This window comes from Haemorhous mexicanus, chromosome 2 (assembly GCF_027477595.1).
Source record: "Haemorhous mexicanus isolate bHaeMex1 chromosome 2, bHaeMex1.pri, whole genome shotgun sequence".
In the NCBI taxonomy this organism is placed as follows: Eukaryota; Metazoa; Chordata; class Aves; order Passeriformes; family Fringillidae; genus Haemorhous; species Haemorhous mexicanus.
The window spans coordinates 115851333-115868751 of NC_082342.1; the positions used below are offsets into that span (position 1 = coordinate 115851333).

The 17419-nt window shown below is 44.5% G+C and overlaps 1 protein-coding gene and 1 long non-coding RNA gene across 10 annotated transcripts in view; one reads left to right on the plus strand and one right to left on the minus strand.

The window, feature by feature from the left end:
* Positions 1-2751: 2751 nt before the first annotated feature.
* On the minus strand, positions 2752-7556 carry LOC132324050 (uncharacterized). Its single transcript, XR_009485501.1, has 2 exons — positions 6678-7556; positions 2752-5891 (listed from the first exon to the last, which is right to left on the minus strand). It is a non-coding gene; the product is annotated as an uncharacterized LOC132324050 (long non-coding RNA).
* Positions 7557-7915: 359 nt separating this feature from the next.
* KDM6A (lysine demethylase 6A) overlaps positions 7916-17419 on the plus strand; it is a 151432-nt gene continuing 141928 nt past the window's right edge. For 7 of the 9 annotated variants that reach the window (XR_009485499.1, XR_009485500.1, XM_059840013.1 and 4 more), the window contains exons 1-2: positions 7916-8225; positions 8430-8493. Coding sequence is in view for 7 of the 9 variants with exons in the window: in XM_059840013.1 (XP_059695996.1) it covers positions 8068-8225; positions 8430-8493 (222 nt within the window). In the remaining 2 variants the exon portion in view is untranslated. The remainder of the gene's footprint in view (positions 8226-8429; positions 8494-17419) is intronic. The other 2 variants (XM_059840014.1, XM_059840019.1) reach the window with 1 other exon arrangement.

Below are 17419 nucleotides of genomic sequence, written 5' to 3' on the forward strand. Positions count from 1 at the left end.
CTCATCTGGTCCCACCTCCCTACTCAAGCACATGGCACAGGATTGTGTCCAGAGGGTTCTGGAAGATCTCCAGTGAGGGAGGCTCCACAGCCTCTCCGGACAATCTGTTCAGTGCTCAGTCACTGCACAGGAAAAGAAATTCTTCCTCATGTTCAGGTGGAACTTCTGGGCATCAGTTCCTGCTCATTCCTCCTGCCCCACTGCTGGGCACCACCAGCTGCTGTCAGGATCTCCTTTCTTGTACAGCACCAAACCACCCACCCATGGCAGGGTTTGGAACCAAACCACTCCACCTGGGAGACAGAAACTGTGATCCTCCTACTCGTATTTCCCATGTGTTTTTTGCAGACTGCTGACAAGAAGCATTGCAAAATTAGTAATCCCTAATAGATACGAAAAAAATCAGCTGATTCATAAAAGAGGCTTAACAGTAGGTGTTTTGTTCTTCCCTAATTATATATATTGTATTCAGTTGTTTTCAGAGAGACAGAAGCATAAACAGTGCAGGACGTCTCGTTTAGCATGGGTTGATGTAACAGAAACCAGGAACAAAACTGAACTTACAAAAAAACCCTGCGTCTTGCTTGATTTCCTGAATAAAGGAACACTGATAAGCATTTAAATTTTGAAAGCTTATCTGGACTGATCGATTAAAAATGGAATTTGATCTTTACTGAGCAGAAAGTCTCTTCAGAAATTATTCCAGGACCTGCAGGTTCAAGTCCTTGGGATGGTGGGATTTTTCATTAGAGATATGCCTGCACAGAAAGAATAGGTAATAAAAACAAAACTAATCACTTGCTAAAAAAAGCCCAAACCAATTACATGATAGACAACAGAAGTACTTAAAAATCACACATTTGTCCTCTTCTTTGTATAGGAAACAAAAACTATGATCTGAACAGGACCAATATAAATTTCTTAAGACCGTATCTTGGTCCTTTTTTATACAGATCACCCTTGGGAAGAAACGTATCCATGCACTTTCAAACTTTTATGTCTTTAAAATAGAGCCAGGTGCATCATTACTTTAATGGTCTCTAGACCAGACTGGAGTAGCTTGGATGCCTACATGTAAAGCATCTGAGTTCATCAGGGGGTGTGGATATTTTTTGATTGAGAGGAAGGAATATTAGAGGGACTTTCTTCTCAGTGATACTAAGAAGCCATTGGACAAGTATTTTGTTAGGTGAAGATTTGAATTCACAATTTCCAGTGAAATTTTGTATATGCACTAATGGTAGAAAAAGAACTAAGTTAAGAATATCAAGACTTTGGAAAACATTGCAGATTCCCAGCGAAGCTTCCCTTTGCTGCCACAATTCCCAAGAAACTTTTGTCCCATTGAGGCTAATGGCAATATCCTTTCTCTCACTCAGCTTTCAGTTTGGGATTACATATCCATGGAGAAAAACACTGTTTTGACTTTCCTCACAAGAGCAAACCACCACAGGACTCATTTACAGACAGAAAAACCAAACCAAAACACCACTAGAGAAGAACATCTCACAAACTGACTTCAGTAGCACTGAGTATATTTACACAAATACACAACTGCAAACTTCCAAACAGAAACCAAACTGTACCTTGAGAAACTGTAAAATGGGAAATTCTCCCACCCATTCCCAGGGATTTCCTGTTTCACAGGTTCCCAACTGAAGTGCAGCTGAAGGGGGAAGCAAGGAAAAACGTACTTAAAGGCAGGATTAGCTTTGGATTTTATGAATGCCAAGTTGTGGTAGAAATGACTTGTCCTCCTCACATCATCCTGGTGCTTGCAGCTCTGTGAGAGGCCTGATCCAACTCTTATTGACATGCAGAAGACACAGTGGAGCACTCCTACAGAAATTCTAAACACAATCTGCCTCTTGATAATAGCAAACTGAAGAAAATAAAAAAAAGAGCAAACAAAAAAAAAAAAAAAAACCCACACATTTCAGTTTGGTGTTTTGCCTATCTTCCAGTTACATATGATGAACACGTTTACACGCTTTGAATACAACCCCATTGTGTCCTATATATCAAATTAATGGAATGCCACCTCACTTTGGGAAGATTCAAAAATAGAAGAGAGTTGTCCTACAGCAACTAAGTCTGCATATTGAAGCATGATGTTTTATTTCATTTGAAATGCCCTGACTCACCCATTGCTGAGAGGGAACCCTGAACTGCTTAGACAAGGATGGAGAACTGCCATTGTTTGTAAGTGCAAGATGGAGCTTCTTGAGCTGAGGCTTTGACTGCCACACCCAATGTCCCAAAGCTACTTCTGCTGTTTGCACCTTTAAAACTCTCACCCGCGTACCATTACAAGACTTAGTATCTACCACTACCTGTGCAAAATACCAGATTTTAAAAGTGGCTGATGTTGTAAGAAAAGGACAAATAGAGACTACAGCCAAAATAGCGTTTAGATTGGTTATTGAAGATTTTGTCCTTTTAGACATGCACATAAATATTAACAAAAAGCAACGTACACAACAGTTGAGGCTTTTAACATAAGTAATTCCCAGACACTTTCTCAAAAAGATTTGTGTATGAAACACTAAATTAAATGCAGTAAGAGCACGTGGCATCCTCTGTTCTTGGAGAAAAACAACAATATCAGATAATAAAGTATTTTGGGTAATATTGGATTCTGTCCCAGGATTAACAAAAGTTAACAAGATATCCATTCACCTGGTTTGCTGAGCATCAGGATTGGCCCTTTTCAAATGTTTACAAAAAAAACCGTCATAATTTTACTCAGAGCTGGCTTAGAAATGTAATTTATTTTTTACTTCCAAGCCACAGAACCAGTAGGCTACACAGGTATCAGCCCAGCAACTAATATTAAGTCAATACATATAAAACCACCATAGAAACAAAAAGATGGGATTTTTTTCTTCTTTACAGCATTTGCCAAATTCTGTTAAACTACAACTGTCAATCTGAAGACAAGTTAATATAGACACTGTATTTTATTATCAGCTTCTCAAATTCCTGCATGGAAACAAATGTAAGAAATTTCAGTTTCTCTGCACTGTTCTGGAAGAACAGAGATCCTTGTTTAGGATCACCTCCTGTCAAAGTGATTTCTTTGGAAGGTGGCGAGTCATAAACTGCCACATCTGGTTCCTAGGGGGAAGACAGACATTCACCTACAAATATTACCATAAATGAAAGCATTTCCAGATTTGGAATGCACACCAAAGAAACAACCAAAAGTGCTGGAGGTGGGAGGTACAGGCACAATTGAAAAAAAGATCTAAAAAACTACCATCAGTTGCATTATAAAGGAACCACCTCCTGGACAAGGATAATTTTTGACATTATTTATTTCTCCAAGTCAGCAGAAACCATCAGTTAGTGTAACATAGATCTATATACTGCAAAAATAGTATACAGATCTTCTACGAGTTGTTTCTTTTACTGGTAGAACTTCAGCAAAGAAGTCGCTGTGTTCATGCTGGCATGCAGAGAACTGGTCCCTCTTACACAGCAAATCTACAGAACACCCCAAAATGCCCTGCTTTCTGAATGTCAAACAGCCCAGAATGCAGTTAAGCTGATGACACAAATTCATGGTTTTCATGCTTGGACTGAATTGCTGACATGTTGCTGCACAGGGATGGACATTACTGCTTACCTGGTGACTGTGTGAACTTCTTATGACCATGACTTACCACTTAACCCCCAGATGAATTCCAGCATTAAGCCTTTCAAAGACAATACAGGTTTTAAACTCATGCTAACCAAGGAGAGAGCGGGCAATGGACAAAAATGGCCACATGATTCAAGCAAAACAGAACAATAATAACTAAGGTCTATAACCAAAGCATTTAATTTTTTACGTTTTCATTTAAAAAACTGTATTTTTTTCTTTATAATAACCTATTTCCTAGACTAGTTCACTCCCCTTACCACCCAAAGCTAGGAAAGTCTGAGATTAAAAAGCAATTATTTCTTCAACATAGTGATAAACAGCAGTGTAGTGACTTTTTTCCTATTTTCAATAATAATTCTCCTACCCATGTATTTATTGGTTTTCCTTATTGCCAGCAAAAGCATTTGCCTTTTTTTTTTTAAGAAAAAAATAACTAAAAACAACCCAAAACCTTGGGGTTTAGATCAGCTTTCCCACTTTCTTGACCACCATATGCTGTCAAAACACAGATCATCACACGACACCCATTAGAACTTTAATGTGGGTAGTACAAAGAACATGTAAATTGCAGGTAATTTTACTCCAAACTCCAGGACAATAGAAAAGCCACTGCTAGAGTACAAAAAGGAAGCAAACAGGATTTTTTTTCCAAATATCAAGAAAATAGTTTAGTAATTTAAGCTTTTCTTCTTTTACCATGGAGTAAAAGAAAACAACAGTAAGGAAAACAAATGCAGAAAAAGAGAAGTGTGAATGAAACTGCTTTCTCCCTAACTCACCCACTGGCACATTTTACTAGATTATGCTGCTTTCCCTCATATGCCAAAGAGCCACATATAGCAGGCAGGTTGACTAAAATTTTCCAAGATGGCAACAATGTAAGTATTAGATTTATGTTCTGTAGGACACAAAATGGCATCCTGTGGGTTCCGTTGGTCAGTCTGCTTTTTCCTTTGCTGTCTTTCAATACATTCACACTGTCACATGAACCCAAGGTTGTCTCATCACATTTTGCCTCCTCTGCTCAAAAGGATTTGCCTCATAGTAAGATGCCTCCTGAGCTATTGGGAGCATAATGTTGACTCCACACCTCAAAATCTTTTCTCAAACAGCAGCATCAGCAGAGATCACATGTGGCTCCTGAGCTTCTTCAGACTCTTGGGTAAGGAGATGACCTCTGCCCTCATTTGCTCAGCTGGTCAAGGCTGGCAGCTGCCCAGAACTTCCAAAAGCAGGAATGAAAACCAAACCAATTGGAACTGATACACCCAGCTTGAAACACCAGTTTTTCCAGGGATGGATCTTGCTGCAGGTGACTATAAAGTATGCCTGGACTACAGAAGACCATGAGATTCCAATTGTATCCAACAGGGACTGATCTACTGCTCCTTCAGATTTCCTACCTGACTTGGAAGTGACAGCAAATAAATAAATAAACAAACACACAAATAAATAAGGGCATCTGGAAATTCAATCCCAGCAATTCAGGCAGAGTACAGAGGGTTGAGAGTGGCACTGACAGTACTAGAGAGGTAACTCAGGGGTTGTGACTTCAGGTGCACACAAGTTTCAGCTGGACAAGGACTCTGCTTCTACAGTCTCCTGATTTGCTCTGTTATTCAGCAATCCCTTTCTTCCACTGAGAAATGGTTTTGTCTACTCTCCTTTCTGCTGATTTATACTCAGGATGCTGCAAAGTGGAAACTTTACACTTGAGAGCCAAGACTGAGAAACAACCTGCACTGAAACCCCATATTTATGGCACATTCCCAACGAGTCAGGGTCTTGGCACTGATTTTGGCACCTGAGGAAACTCTGCTGAGAAAATCCATGACAGAGAAGCCATGGACAATACAGATGAACACAGATGTTTGATCATAGTGTTTCCACTATTAACAGACTATGGCCCATTCCCAGCACCAAAAATAACTTGGGTTTTATCTGGATATCAAACTTTCAAGTCCTTCAAACACAAATGCCTGTCTCTTATACCAATACTCTCAACAAACTGGCTGCTGACTCTTTTATGAAGAAATGCAACACCATCAAACCCAGATGCTTTTTTCTGCTCTTCCTGCATTTGCATCAGAAAGCAAAGCTACATTACAAGAGTCTGCTTTTAAGAGCAGCAAGGACACACTACTCTGAGTCTTCATTTGCATTATTTAAGACTTTGTCTTGACCAGGTCTCCATTCCTGCCAGTGACTCTGCACCATCAGGACCAGAAAACACGTGAGGATGCACCTGAAAAACATCACTGACATGTTAGTTTAACACTTAAAGAGGCAGAGACAGGCTTCAGAGTTGTGAGCATGATTGGAGAGGGGCAATTAAAGTAGAACCAGCAAGCAGCAGCATCCACTGCATAGGCTGGTCTTTGACCTCGTCCACCGAATTCCCAAAGGCAGCTAAGGGGCTTGACTTTTGCTTTAGAGCACCTAGTAATCATCGAACAGGAAATTCAAATGGGAAAAGCCAGCCCAGACATGGAGCTTCAGCTAGACACCAGAGAAGTGATGCAATGCTGTTACAGAAGGCTGTTCTGATCCACTTTCAGCAAAATGGGAATGAGCTGTGCCCTCACACACCCACAGCAGGGCTCAGCTCCTCGTACACGCCACAGCGAAGCCAAGATGGAGTGATCTGCAAACACCTTACTTAAAAAGCCCTAAAGCCTTTTGGCTGTGTGGCACTGTAAAGAGAAACGCAGTCCCTTGGGCTCCTGGTTGAGCTGGGAAGGGTGGAGGAACCTAAGGACGGTGTGGTGGCACAGGAACTAGCGTGGATGTCCCATCTCTGAAAGTGTTCAACGCCAGGTTGGAGAAACCTGGTCTAGCGGAAGGTGTCCCTGCCCATGGCAGGCGGCTGGGACGAGATGGCTGCTCAAGTCCCGAAAGGCAGTGTGTGATGATCTGGTTACGCTTCATCTACAGGTCGGGCTGGAGCTGCGCTAAACCGTGTGAAGCAGGGAAAGTAAGTAGCAAAGCCCCTTTTCTTCCCGCGCCTCAAGACATTCAGAGCTTTACTCACAGGCGAAGCGTGCCCAGAAGCCCGAAATGCCCGCTGTCGCAATTTCCGTCCATCGCGCTTTTCCCGCCGCGGCGGCCGGGGCCGGACCGGGCCCTCCCCGCCCTCACGCCCCGAGGCTCTCGAGACATCGCGAGACTTGCCGTGCGTCTCGCGCGAAGCGCGCGCGGCAGCCCGCGCCACGTGACAGCCGCGAGGCGGCGCGCACCGGCGGGGCCCGCTCCACCTGTCACGGGCTCCCGGGGGAGGCGGGGGGGTGTGGGCGAAACCAACGGCAGGGGCGGCCCCCGCCCTTCCGTGCGACCGTTGCCCGCCGACCAAGCATTTCCCTCGCAGCCCCATTCAGCCCCGTTCCCGCTCCGGGAAGCATTTATTTTCCGCTCGTGCCAACAGCGCCACGCCCGAGGCGGGACGGGCCTGGGGGTGCGAGCGTGCCTACTGCCCCCCGCCGGTGGGACATGGCGCCTTCCTCAGCGGCGTCCACTCCTCCAGCCCGGAGCCCCCGTTACGCAACTCCACCCGTGAGCGCAGCCCTCCTTCGTTCCTCCTCTTCCCACCCCAGCGCCCGCCACTCCCGACATCTCCCCTCCCTCCCCCGCCGTTCGCTTTTAAAGGCGCATCCCAACCTGCTAGTGCTCGCTAATCGAAAAGCTCGTCTGACTGACGGCCCGCTTGACCTATCACAAACGGCAGGTCTCCGAAACCCCACCTCCCTTATCACTTACAGGCCAATGGCGTGAGGCGGGCGGGGGAGGCGGGCGGCGAGGGCCAACCAAACCGGGGCGCAGCGGCGGTGGAGCGCAATGACTGACGTAAGTCAACAAAGGTCACGTGGGCCGCGGCGGCGGCGCCGATTGGCTGCACGGCCGCGGGCGGGCGGGGCTGGACGGGGGGGTCGCGGTGGCGGCGCGCGGGGTCCGCGGTGTGACACAATTACAACAACTTTGGGCAGCGGCTCCGTGGAAGTTTGTACGGGCGGCAAAACACACCCCGAGCCGCGGGGCGGGCGGGAGAGTCCCCCCCGGCTCCCCGACACCTCGGCTCCCCGCGCCGCCGGCGGCGAGCGGCGATGTAAACACCGCTCCGCCGCCATCCGCAGCCGCCGCCTCCTCCTCCTCCCCCGAGTCTCCAGCGCTGGGGCTCCCTCCCCCCTCCTTCCCTCCCTCCTCCTCCTCCTCCGAGCAGCGGGGCTTCCCCCCGCCTCCCTCCCTCCCTCCCTCTCCCCTCCCCTCCCCTCCCTCCCTCCCTCCCCCTCCCTGCCGGCTGTTGTTGTTGTAATAAAAGTTGTGGTGTGTGTGTGTGTCGGGCACCCCGCCCCGCCCGGCGCTGGGGGGTGTTGGGGGCGCGCAGGGAGGGGGGGGTGCGATCCGCGAGTTAATTACGCTGCGTTTCCATGAAATCGTGCGGAGTGTCGCTCGCCGCCGCCGCCTCTGCTGCTCCTTTCGGTGATGAGGAAAAGAAAATGGCGGCGGGGAAAGCGAGCGGCCAGAGCGAGGAGGACTTCGCCAGCTTGACAGCCCAGGAGAGAGAAGCCCTATCCGGCCTCGACAGGTACCCGCTCCCCACTGCGCCCCGGCCGCCTCCGTGTCCCGGCTCGGCCCGCGCTCCCTCCGTGTCCCCCCGCTCCCCTGCCCGCGGCTCCCCGTGCGCCGCCGCTCCCGGGCCGCGCTCTGCCCTCGCCCGCCCGCCGCGCTGACTCTCGCTAACGCCGGTGCCTCTCTCTCCCCTCCCTCCCGCCCGCTCCCCTCCTCGCAGCCGGCTCTTCGGATTTCTGAGGCTTCATGAAGATGGCGCCAGAACGAAGGCCTTGCTGTTAAAGGTAAGCGCGAGGGTGGATGTGGAGCGGGGATGGGGGGGAGGGGGGGAAACGGGGGATGGGGAGCGAGGCGGCCCCGCCGCCCCTTCCCTCGGGACCCCCGGGCCCGCACGGTGAGTGTGTGCAGGGGGTGTGCGGGGGGCACCGCCACCTCCGCGGGGTCTCAATGCGTTGCTGCCGCCTTTGCCCCTTTCCTTTTTACCCCTCCTCCCCCCCGCCATTCTCCCCGAGCGGGACGAGGGGAGCGTGGCCATGCGGGTGCCTGTCCAGCCCTGGGACGGGAAAGTGGCGGAACCCGGGGCCGGGAGCGGACGGGCCGGGGGAGGGGGGCGCGGGGGCGGAGGGGGGGAGGCGGAGGACGAGGAGGAGGAGGAGGCGGCAGCGGGGGGAGAGCGAGCGAGCGAGGGAGGGAGGGCGCGCTCGGCGCTGCTGACGTTGCCGCTCCCGGGACCCTCCCTCGTGATTTTCGCCCCCCGCCGCCGGCAGCGGAGCCGGGGCCGGAGCCCGCAGGGAGCGCGGGGTCCGGGCTGGGGCAGGCGCGGCGCTGAGCGGCTCCCGGAGCCCGTCCGAGTGACTTGTTTACTCTGCGGGCCCCGCTGCTCTCATCCAGCGTGCCCGGTCCTCCCCGAGCCCCGCGTCCCGCCCGCCGTCCCGGCTTGACAGGGAGCGGGGCGTCCCGCGGGCTGCTGCCGCCCGGCCCGGTGTCCGGAGAGAGGTGTTTGTCTCTGTGGAAAGTTGTTGGCCCTGTCATTTAGTTAAGTAATGGCTGCTCCTGTCGGCCCAAGATGGCCGGACAGGGAGGAGAAAGAGAAGGGGGGGGAGGTAAACACGAAACAAACACCGGGAGCGAATGTGGGGAGCGTGGAGCCCCCGGTGAAGGCTGAGGGAAACTCTCCTGCGCATCCCAAGTTCTTTCTGGGCGCTTTCCTGCTGCTTTGCAGCGCCGGTGCCCTCCTTATCAACCTGTAGCACGTTCTACTGCCCATCCGTGGGCTGCTGACAAAGGCTGTGCGGGCCGAGTGTCTGCCAGCTGTGCTTAAAACACCACACGCCAGGGAAACGTTCGGGTAGCAGAATAAGTGGAACTGTTTCTGAAATGCTACACGGCTGAAGCAAAGGGGACAGTGCTACTCTGGTTCCTGCTTCCTGGCTTGTTCCTGTCAGTAGTCTGGCGTTTGACACTGCTCATCCCATTGTTGTGCCCGGACTGTGTCTTGGAGAATTTTTTTTTTCTGCTGCTGGTTTTGGTTGATCTGAAGATTTGACTCTAAGGCGTGTTGAATTGGGTAGCCTAGGTCTGTGCTTGTGTTTAGGTGTTTTATTTCTGGCAGAATTGGAAAAGCTCAATGTCAGGACGTGGGGGGAGGGGGGACGGATGGAAGGAGAAGCGAGTACACTTTCCTTTCTGCTTATATTTTAAAAGAAAAAAATCTGGCGGTTTCCTTTCGATTTTCAGAGTTATTTATAAGAGCACTTCTTCCCATTAATCAAAAAGGTAGGGGAGTGACATGTCAAACCAGTTAAATAACGTACATTAACTGTTGGTGGACCAGAACTCTTGTCTCCTGTGTGAATGCTGCTGAGGCTATTGGAAATATTAGACCGAATCCCGTATGGGGTAGAGCTTAAGGATGCCAGATAGAAAATAAAAGCTTCACATCTCATTGGATCATCTGTCACATAAAATCCCTCGTTTAAGTTTTATTTCGCGTACTGCAAAATTAAGTGGTTCAAAGAGTAATTCAGCCTATTAGTTGAGTTTTGTGCCTCTCTTACGTGTAATGCTTTTTTTAAAATGTCAGTCAATTGTAATTTTAGAATGTACAATATGAAGTTGCAGGGCGTTTTGATAGTTTTGAAAAACGTTTTCAGAAATATCTATGTATGTTCTTTTACTGTATTAAGCTGTGAATCCATGCAGTGAATACTAAAAAAATCCCCAAGCAAACCAAATATTTTGCTATTTCACCTCAGTTTTTGGAGGGTGTTTTGTATGTTTATGAATTGCACAGTAACTCACAAAGCATGTTCTTTGTAAAACTTGTTTCTGAGAAAGATTATTTAAGGAAGTAGAAGGATTAAAACGTTGCTGTTCAGTGCAGAGATGTTCGAGAGGAATTTCTTGGTTTGAACCAGTTTCGGTTTTGTTTGTGCTTTTTACTTTGAAGGAACATGCTTGTGTTTCTGTTACCGATAAGAAGTTGCTATTTTTAAGGTAATTTCTGCTTCATTCCTGTTCAGTGTGAAGCTTTATGCAATTTATGCTCTATTGAGGGCTTCAGAACAATTAATCTAGCAGACCACTTTAATTCAATGTTGCAGTTATTTTTTTATAGTAGAAACTGAGGCCGAATATATGTGCAGTTAATTAATAGGTTTTACAGCGATAGCAACAAAATGTTTCCTTTTGTGCATGGAGTAACAACAGCTAACAAAGACCCTAGACTACATAATTATGAAATCCTGACTGACTGATTTAACAATCTACAAGGCAGCATGTTACAGTATAAGATTTATGTGTAAGTGTAGCAGGTAAGAAAAACCATTGAGTCATGTTTCCAGAGGAATTCTTCACAAAGGCAGAAATTTATCAGTGCTCCCCTCGATGTGAGAGGAGCACACCTAGTATTGAACCTTTTCCAGAGGCTGCCAGGCTGGAGCAGTGAGTGCTCTGTGGGGCCTGGCAGTGCTCCCTGGTTACCTGTGCTTGAGGTGGCAGGAGCAGGGTTCCTGTCTGGGGAGGCTCACAGGAGGATTTGGGTTGTAACTATTTGGGGAACAGCTCCCTTCCCTGCCTGGCTTCTCGTGCAGCAGGAGGAGTTTGTTCTGGGCTTAAATTTGGTGCCTGGGTGCAAGAAGACAGTCGTTTTTGGTGGGGTTCACTAAGAGGTGTGCATTGGCTTGGAGGGGATTGCAGGAGGCATTTGCAGTGGGTCCTTCAGGTTAACAAAGCCACACCCTGACAGGATTAAATAATAAGAAAACTGGGATCTCTTTGAGAGATGGAGGAAGCTTCATGTCTAGAGCTTTAATTTACTTGTGGGTTCTATTTGTGCTGCAGGTCTGCAGTCCCCCGTTTTTTGGTGGTTTTGCTTTGTAGGATGTAGTATCATGAACTGAGCCAAGCTGTGCTGCTGGGTGTAGCAAATCAAAAGCGCAGCTAGGACATGAGATCTGTACAATTTTATGAATTATTGAAGGTATGGATTAAGGGTCAGGAATATTGTAATGTTGCCCCATGTATTGGGTATGTGATAAGCCAAAAGAAACTTTCCTGTAATGGTGTACACACTGTGAGTGTGTCTGACAAAGGAATGGAATTTTCTGTTGCCAAAAATTTTGCGTTTATTTTGCAGAAAAAGGAGCTTGAAAATCATAGTTTGCAGTTAGTGTGGTTTTGGGAAAGAGGGGAGGGAAATTAAGATATCACCTTTCAAACTGGTTGAAATGCTGGAAATCCAGCGTAGTCAGTCTTGTGCAGGAGAAAGTGCTCACTATTATGCTTCCGTAGTTGACAAGAACATTAACGTGAAGGAGGAAAAAAACCCCAAAACAAAAACCCTGCTGGTGTCTTGATGTCTCTTTCTCCCAGGAAGGTATTCTAGCAGGAGGTGAAGCTTAAAGATTACTTGAGGGGGGAGGGTGAGGATATCCATTGTATTGGAAGTGAATTGCAAAGCATTTCCTTTTTTTTTCTTCCTTTTGTTTTTGATGATGTTTCCAGTGTTTAGCCAAAGTTGACTTGATTGCAGTGACAAACCATCGTTTCATAAGCTGTAATTGGCATCTGTACAGATGTAGGTTGATGTAGCTGGTCTGATGTATTGGGTATAAGATGCTTGTTAATTCCTATTCATTGAGTTTAATCAGTTTGTCATATCCTGTGGACAAAAACTGAAGCATGTTTCCATTTAAAAGTATTGATGTTGGAGTCGATTTGGAGAGATGAAGTAGTTCCACACAATATGCCATGTTTTAGTCTGTGTTTCTTCTCATGGTTTAGCAGCCCTTTTGTTTTCCAGCTGATTTTAAAAATGGTATTTCCTTTGTGTGAAGGCCACATGTGTTGACAAAATTAACAGTGTGCTTATCTGTGCTTTTATGAAGCTTACAAAATAAATGCACTGTGACAATATTCTTTCATTTTTCTTACAGTTTCAGTGTTGCTTGTTTGAAAATAGTTTCAGACAATGTGAATTAGTATATGTTGACTTTGTCCTCTCAGTGTTGACATTAATGTTAATTTCATACTAATCCATAATAAAATATACACAGTTCTATTTATAACAAACTGCTTGAAAAATAATTGTGCAAGAAAACATTTTAGCAGGTTAATCTTAGCATAGTAAAGTGTTTTCTTCTTTTTTCAATAACTAGAAAGATTTTGGCTTGATTTATTTTCTTCAAAACAAAGAAATATTGCTTGAAAAATAATTAAGAATGTTTGTCTTATATAATGACTGTACTGGGAATTGAGAAACTGGAAATTGGTACCAGGAGACGTTTGTAAGGCACTCCAGGAAGTGGGCAGCCTCTCCAATTTCTGTAAATTTGTATCTGAGTTGTTCCTTTATGTTTGGGTTTGTTTTTTTGTTAATATGTTGTGCATTTTCTATTACTGGTTTATTATTTTGTGTACTGTCTGTCCTGTGGAACAAGTTGAAGTTGGATAAAATTTTGTAAATTGTGTTATGGGTAGAACTGGTTTTCTAGCATTTTTTGAAGGAGTCACGTTTTTGAGTGTGTTTATTGGGTAATTTTAACTGAGCCATAGATTTTTTTTTTAAGATCAGTATTTTATTTTATTTTTTGTATGCAGTTTGTATTAATAGGGTGCAGCTTTCTGGGATCCCATTAAGGTGTAATGGGTGACACATTCTATAGTTCCTGGTTGTACCATGTTTATAGTGGGAAATCACAGCCATAGTGTATATAATAATGGTTATGTATCCTGGTACTTGGTTATAGGTTTGCAGTATTTGTACTTCATCCAGTATTAAAACCATTTTTTTTAAATGGACATTACACAGTACTGTAAGTATGAAATACTTAGCATGTGTTGATACTTTCTCAACTAGCGTTCAAGACTTTTTTTTTTTTTTAATAGTGGGATTTTATTGCTCTAAACATATATTCCTGAATGTTTTGTCTATTCCTCAAGTGTGAAGTACAGTGTTGGTACTACTTTCCAAAGGCAAGAAAATTGATGAAGTCAGAAACATTACACTTGTCATTTTAATGTGTTAATGAAGAGAGAGGGATGGATCTCTGTCCACAAACAAAATGCTTTTGTAGAGGTGTAATTAGGATTGCAGGACACTTAGTGTGTTGGCATTTGCACTTCAGAAAGTTTTATCTTCACTGTCAGGAGACCATTAATAGGGAGTATAATGTAAGATATTTTTGTTGCTGTTGTTGAATGCATGTTACATACTGTAGCTTTTAAGTACTGATCTGGTGAGTCTGGAGGCTGAAGTGGTCCATTCCTCTAAGTGATACACGTGCATCATGTTAAGGTAATTTGTGCCCTCCTGACTTTAATAATCAAATAGCCAAAATGGGCAGTGGTTGAGGATGGAGGAGAGAGGGAAGCACTGCTGTATTTTAGCAGCTGAGGAATAGAGGTTCTGATAAATTATTTAACTTTCAAAAGCATGAAGAAAAACTGTGGGAAGGATGGGACACAACTGTTTTCATCCCATTCCAGTAATTGAACCATTGATGCTTTTGTGCCTCATGCTACTCCTGGCATCTAGCTTTCACATTTTCTTTAGGTGAATCCAGGTACAGTATGTGAAGAAGGAATAGACAATCTAAAGCTTTGTCTGTGCATGGCATCACTCAGGTGTGCTTTCAGCATGGCTCTGTGCCTCTTGCCAGCCTGCATGGCTGTTTGTTCACTCTAGTGGGTTGAGTGGACTTGGTAATTATAGAGGTAAAACTATCTGCAAATGTTGATACCATCTGAAGTAAGTGTTGAAAGCATCTTCTAAAATCTATGCCATATGTTTGTTATACCATTTTAGAAAAGAGTAGATGTTTCATGCTTGGATAGTTTGGTGCATGTAGAAACATTTGTTTTCATTGCATTAGTGAGATGATACAAAATTAAAGAGAGTCATGGAAAATGTTTATGGCTATAAAGTGACTTTTTCCTGATTAACACTTGTCACAAGACTTTTCAGTGCCAGAATTATATGCCATGGCCCACTGTTGTTCTTTATCCTTCTGACAATCAGGCACACTTATGTTCTGTGGAGAAATTAAGTTCTGGTTTCCAGCCTTACAGGTTCATCAGTTAAACCTAAGGTTATTCTCAGATTACTGAAAAAAATAGTTCTTGGTCCTCACCTGGTAGAATTTTTGCATAATGGGAGGGATTTTGCTATATTTTCAACAGTCTGAAAGGGAAAGAAATGTGTATATTTGTGGTTGGAGAATGCTTACATAGTTTTGTAAAAATCAGTTACTGCTTAGAGGGCTTGGATGAGCTTCTGCAGAAATGAATTAAGGAGATGGGCTGTGAGTATGAGGTGAGTGCAGAACTGAGCTGGGTGGCAGGTTTAGGCTGGGATCAGGTAATTCCAAGAGCTGAACCACTGTCTTGCTCATTCTGAATGCAGATAGGTATATGGATACAACTTCAGTCCTTCAGTGCCGTCCCTACCTTGTATTTTACATTAAAAACTCATGTAAGTAACTTAGTTTTAACCCCTTTTCTTGGTGAAGTCCTGCAGCTGTGGTGTTTGAAGCATGATGTTTGAATAATGTGCTTTCACAATTAAACATTGAAGTGATGCTTATTAAACTTGATGTGTCATTATAGAGAGCAGTTGACTCTTTGTAGAAAATGTTAGCAATGTTAATCTTGCAGAATGCTTAATTTGTAGTTAAAACCAGACAAAATTGAAATCAGTGGGTCTTGTATGGAGCCCTGTGGAGGCTGCCAGGATTTGAATAGGTGCACCTGAGAGGATGAGCTTAGTACCTTACAGAACATTTTTGGTATGAAGAAAGAAAGGGATTGTGTTGAATGTAGTTCAGTCTGAGTTTGTTGGACAAGGGAAGTTCAGTTAAGCAAGAAAAAACACTTAAATATTTATTACAGGTTTCTGCTTTATGGATAGGCAGACTAAAGAAATAACTATAATAGAGTAATTCCTCTGTGGAAAAGCTCTTTCCAAGACTGGCCTGTTTAAATAGGGATCTGTTCAAAGCTTGTTTTCAAGATGAGTTTTATTGATACTGTCACAAGTAGGCTGGGCCATTTGATACTTTGCTTGTAGCCATTATAAAGTTTATTGAATGGTACATGTCTAAAATGAGCCCCTGTCTTAAGTTTTGCAGTAGTTCAGGTATTATTCTTGATACTGAATATTATTATTTGTATTTAAAGAGTCATAGGAAAATATTACTTACGTACCTAAAATACCATGTTAATGAACTAAACCCCCTTTAAGCATATCTGGGATATGCATATTGTTTATCAGGTACTTTCACTTCAGAGTGTGAGAGGATGCAGGGATCGCCATCAGAGCTGTATTGACAAATAACCTTCCTTTATGGTTCTTGGATTTGCTATGTAGCATTCATGGCAGGAGCTTATTTAATTAAGATGTAGAATTAAGATCTCATTTACAGTTTTGTAAAGGGAGTGACTAAAATTGTGTGATGAATTGCAAACAGAGCACTATATGTCTGCATATGAATTTCTTTTGTGGTAAGTTGTTAAATTAATTGTTGTTTGTTAAAATGGCTTTAAGTCATTTCCTTTTCTCACAGTGGCATTTGAGAATTATGATTCACTTCTTACTATTGATTGGTTATTAAAGCAAACTGGATTGTGAATATGCTTTTCCTTAAATTTCTACTTCCATTTTGCGAATTTAAAATTCTGAGCAATTTCAGAGTATCATTTGCAGCATTAGACAGAAGATTCAGTGTAACAGCTTTTCAAATAGAGCCAAGAAATGTATTTTTTTGGTCAATATTCTGTTGCTTCCGGTTTAGTTGCCGTTTTAACTTTTTATTTAAGCAGTGTTTTCGTTATCGTATGGTTTGAAAACTTACTTGCACAGGAAGAAAGAGTAGATTAATTAATTGAAGTTAAGTTTTTTATTTTTAGGTATTTTTCTTCTACCTACCAGAAGTTTAAGTACTCTGTTGCTTCTTATATGTTTCAGTGAAACATCTTTGGGCCTGTGTGATGAACCAGGCTGGAGAACTGCTTCAGCTCAAAAATATCCTAGTAAAAATAGAAAACTCACTAGTGTTAAATAACCAGTATTGAAGGTTAGTACTAAGGTTTTAAGAAATTCAAAGACCCAGCTTCTGGATGCTCAGAACTGAGTTGGGAGGGATTCCAAGGGAAGATTCCATGCAGAAGGCTCTTCTGGAAGCATGAAACCAGTTCATCACCTTCAAATGGAAGGGAAGTAGGTAGGGTAAGAGATGCCCATGTCTTAGCTGCAAGTTCCTGAGTCTGCTCAAAACCAAAAGAGGAGTGTACCACGGATAGAAAAATGAACAAATACCCATTGAGAACCACAAGGGCATTGCCAGAGCGTGCAGAGGTGCAGTTAGAAAAGTAAAAGCTCAGCTGGACTTGAGATTGGCTGGAGATGTCAAAAACTACAGGAAAGGATCATAAACAACAAGCACAAACAGAAGAAAATGCTGGCCCACTATTAAACAGGAGAGGTGAATTAGTTGCCAACCAATGCTAAAGAGCCAGAGGTTCTCTGCACTTCTTTCACCTCTGTTTTTACCAGCATGCTTGGGCCCCAAATCTTGGGAACAAAAATCCAGTTCCATGCACAGACCTACTGTCTTTGAAGGAATTACTGGGGTGTAAGCTATTACAGGAGCTTGACCCCTACAAAGTTGGGTTAAGAGAGGTGTTAAGAGAGCTGGCTGGATACTGCTGGGA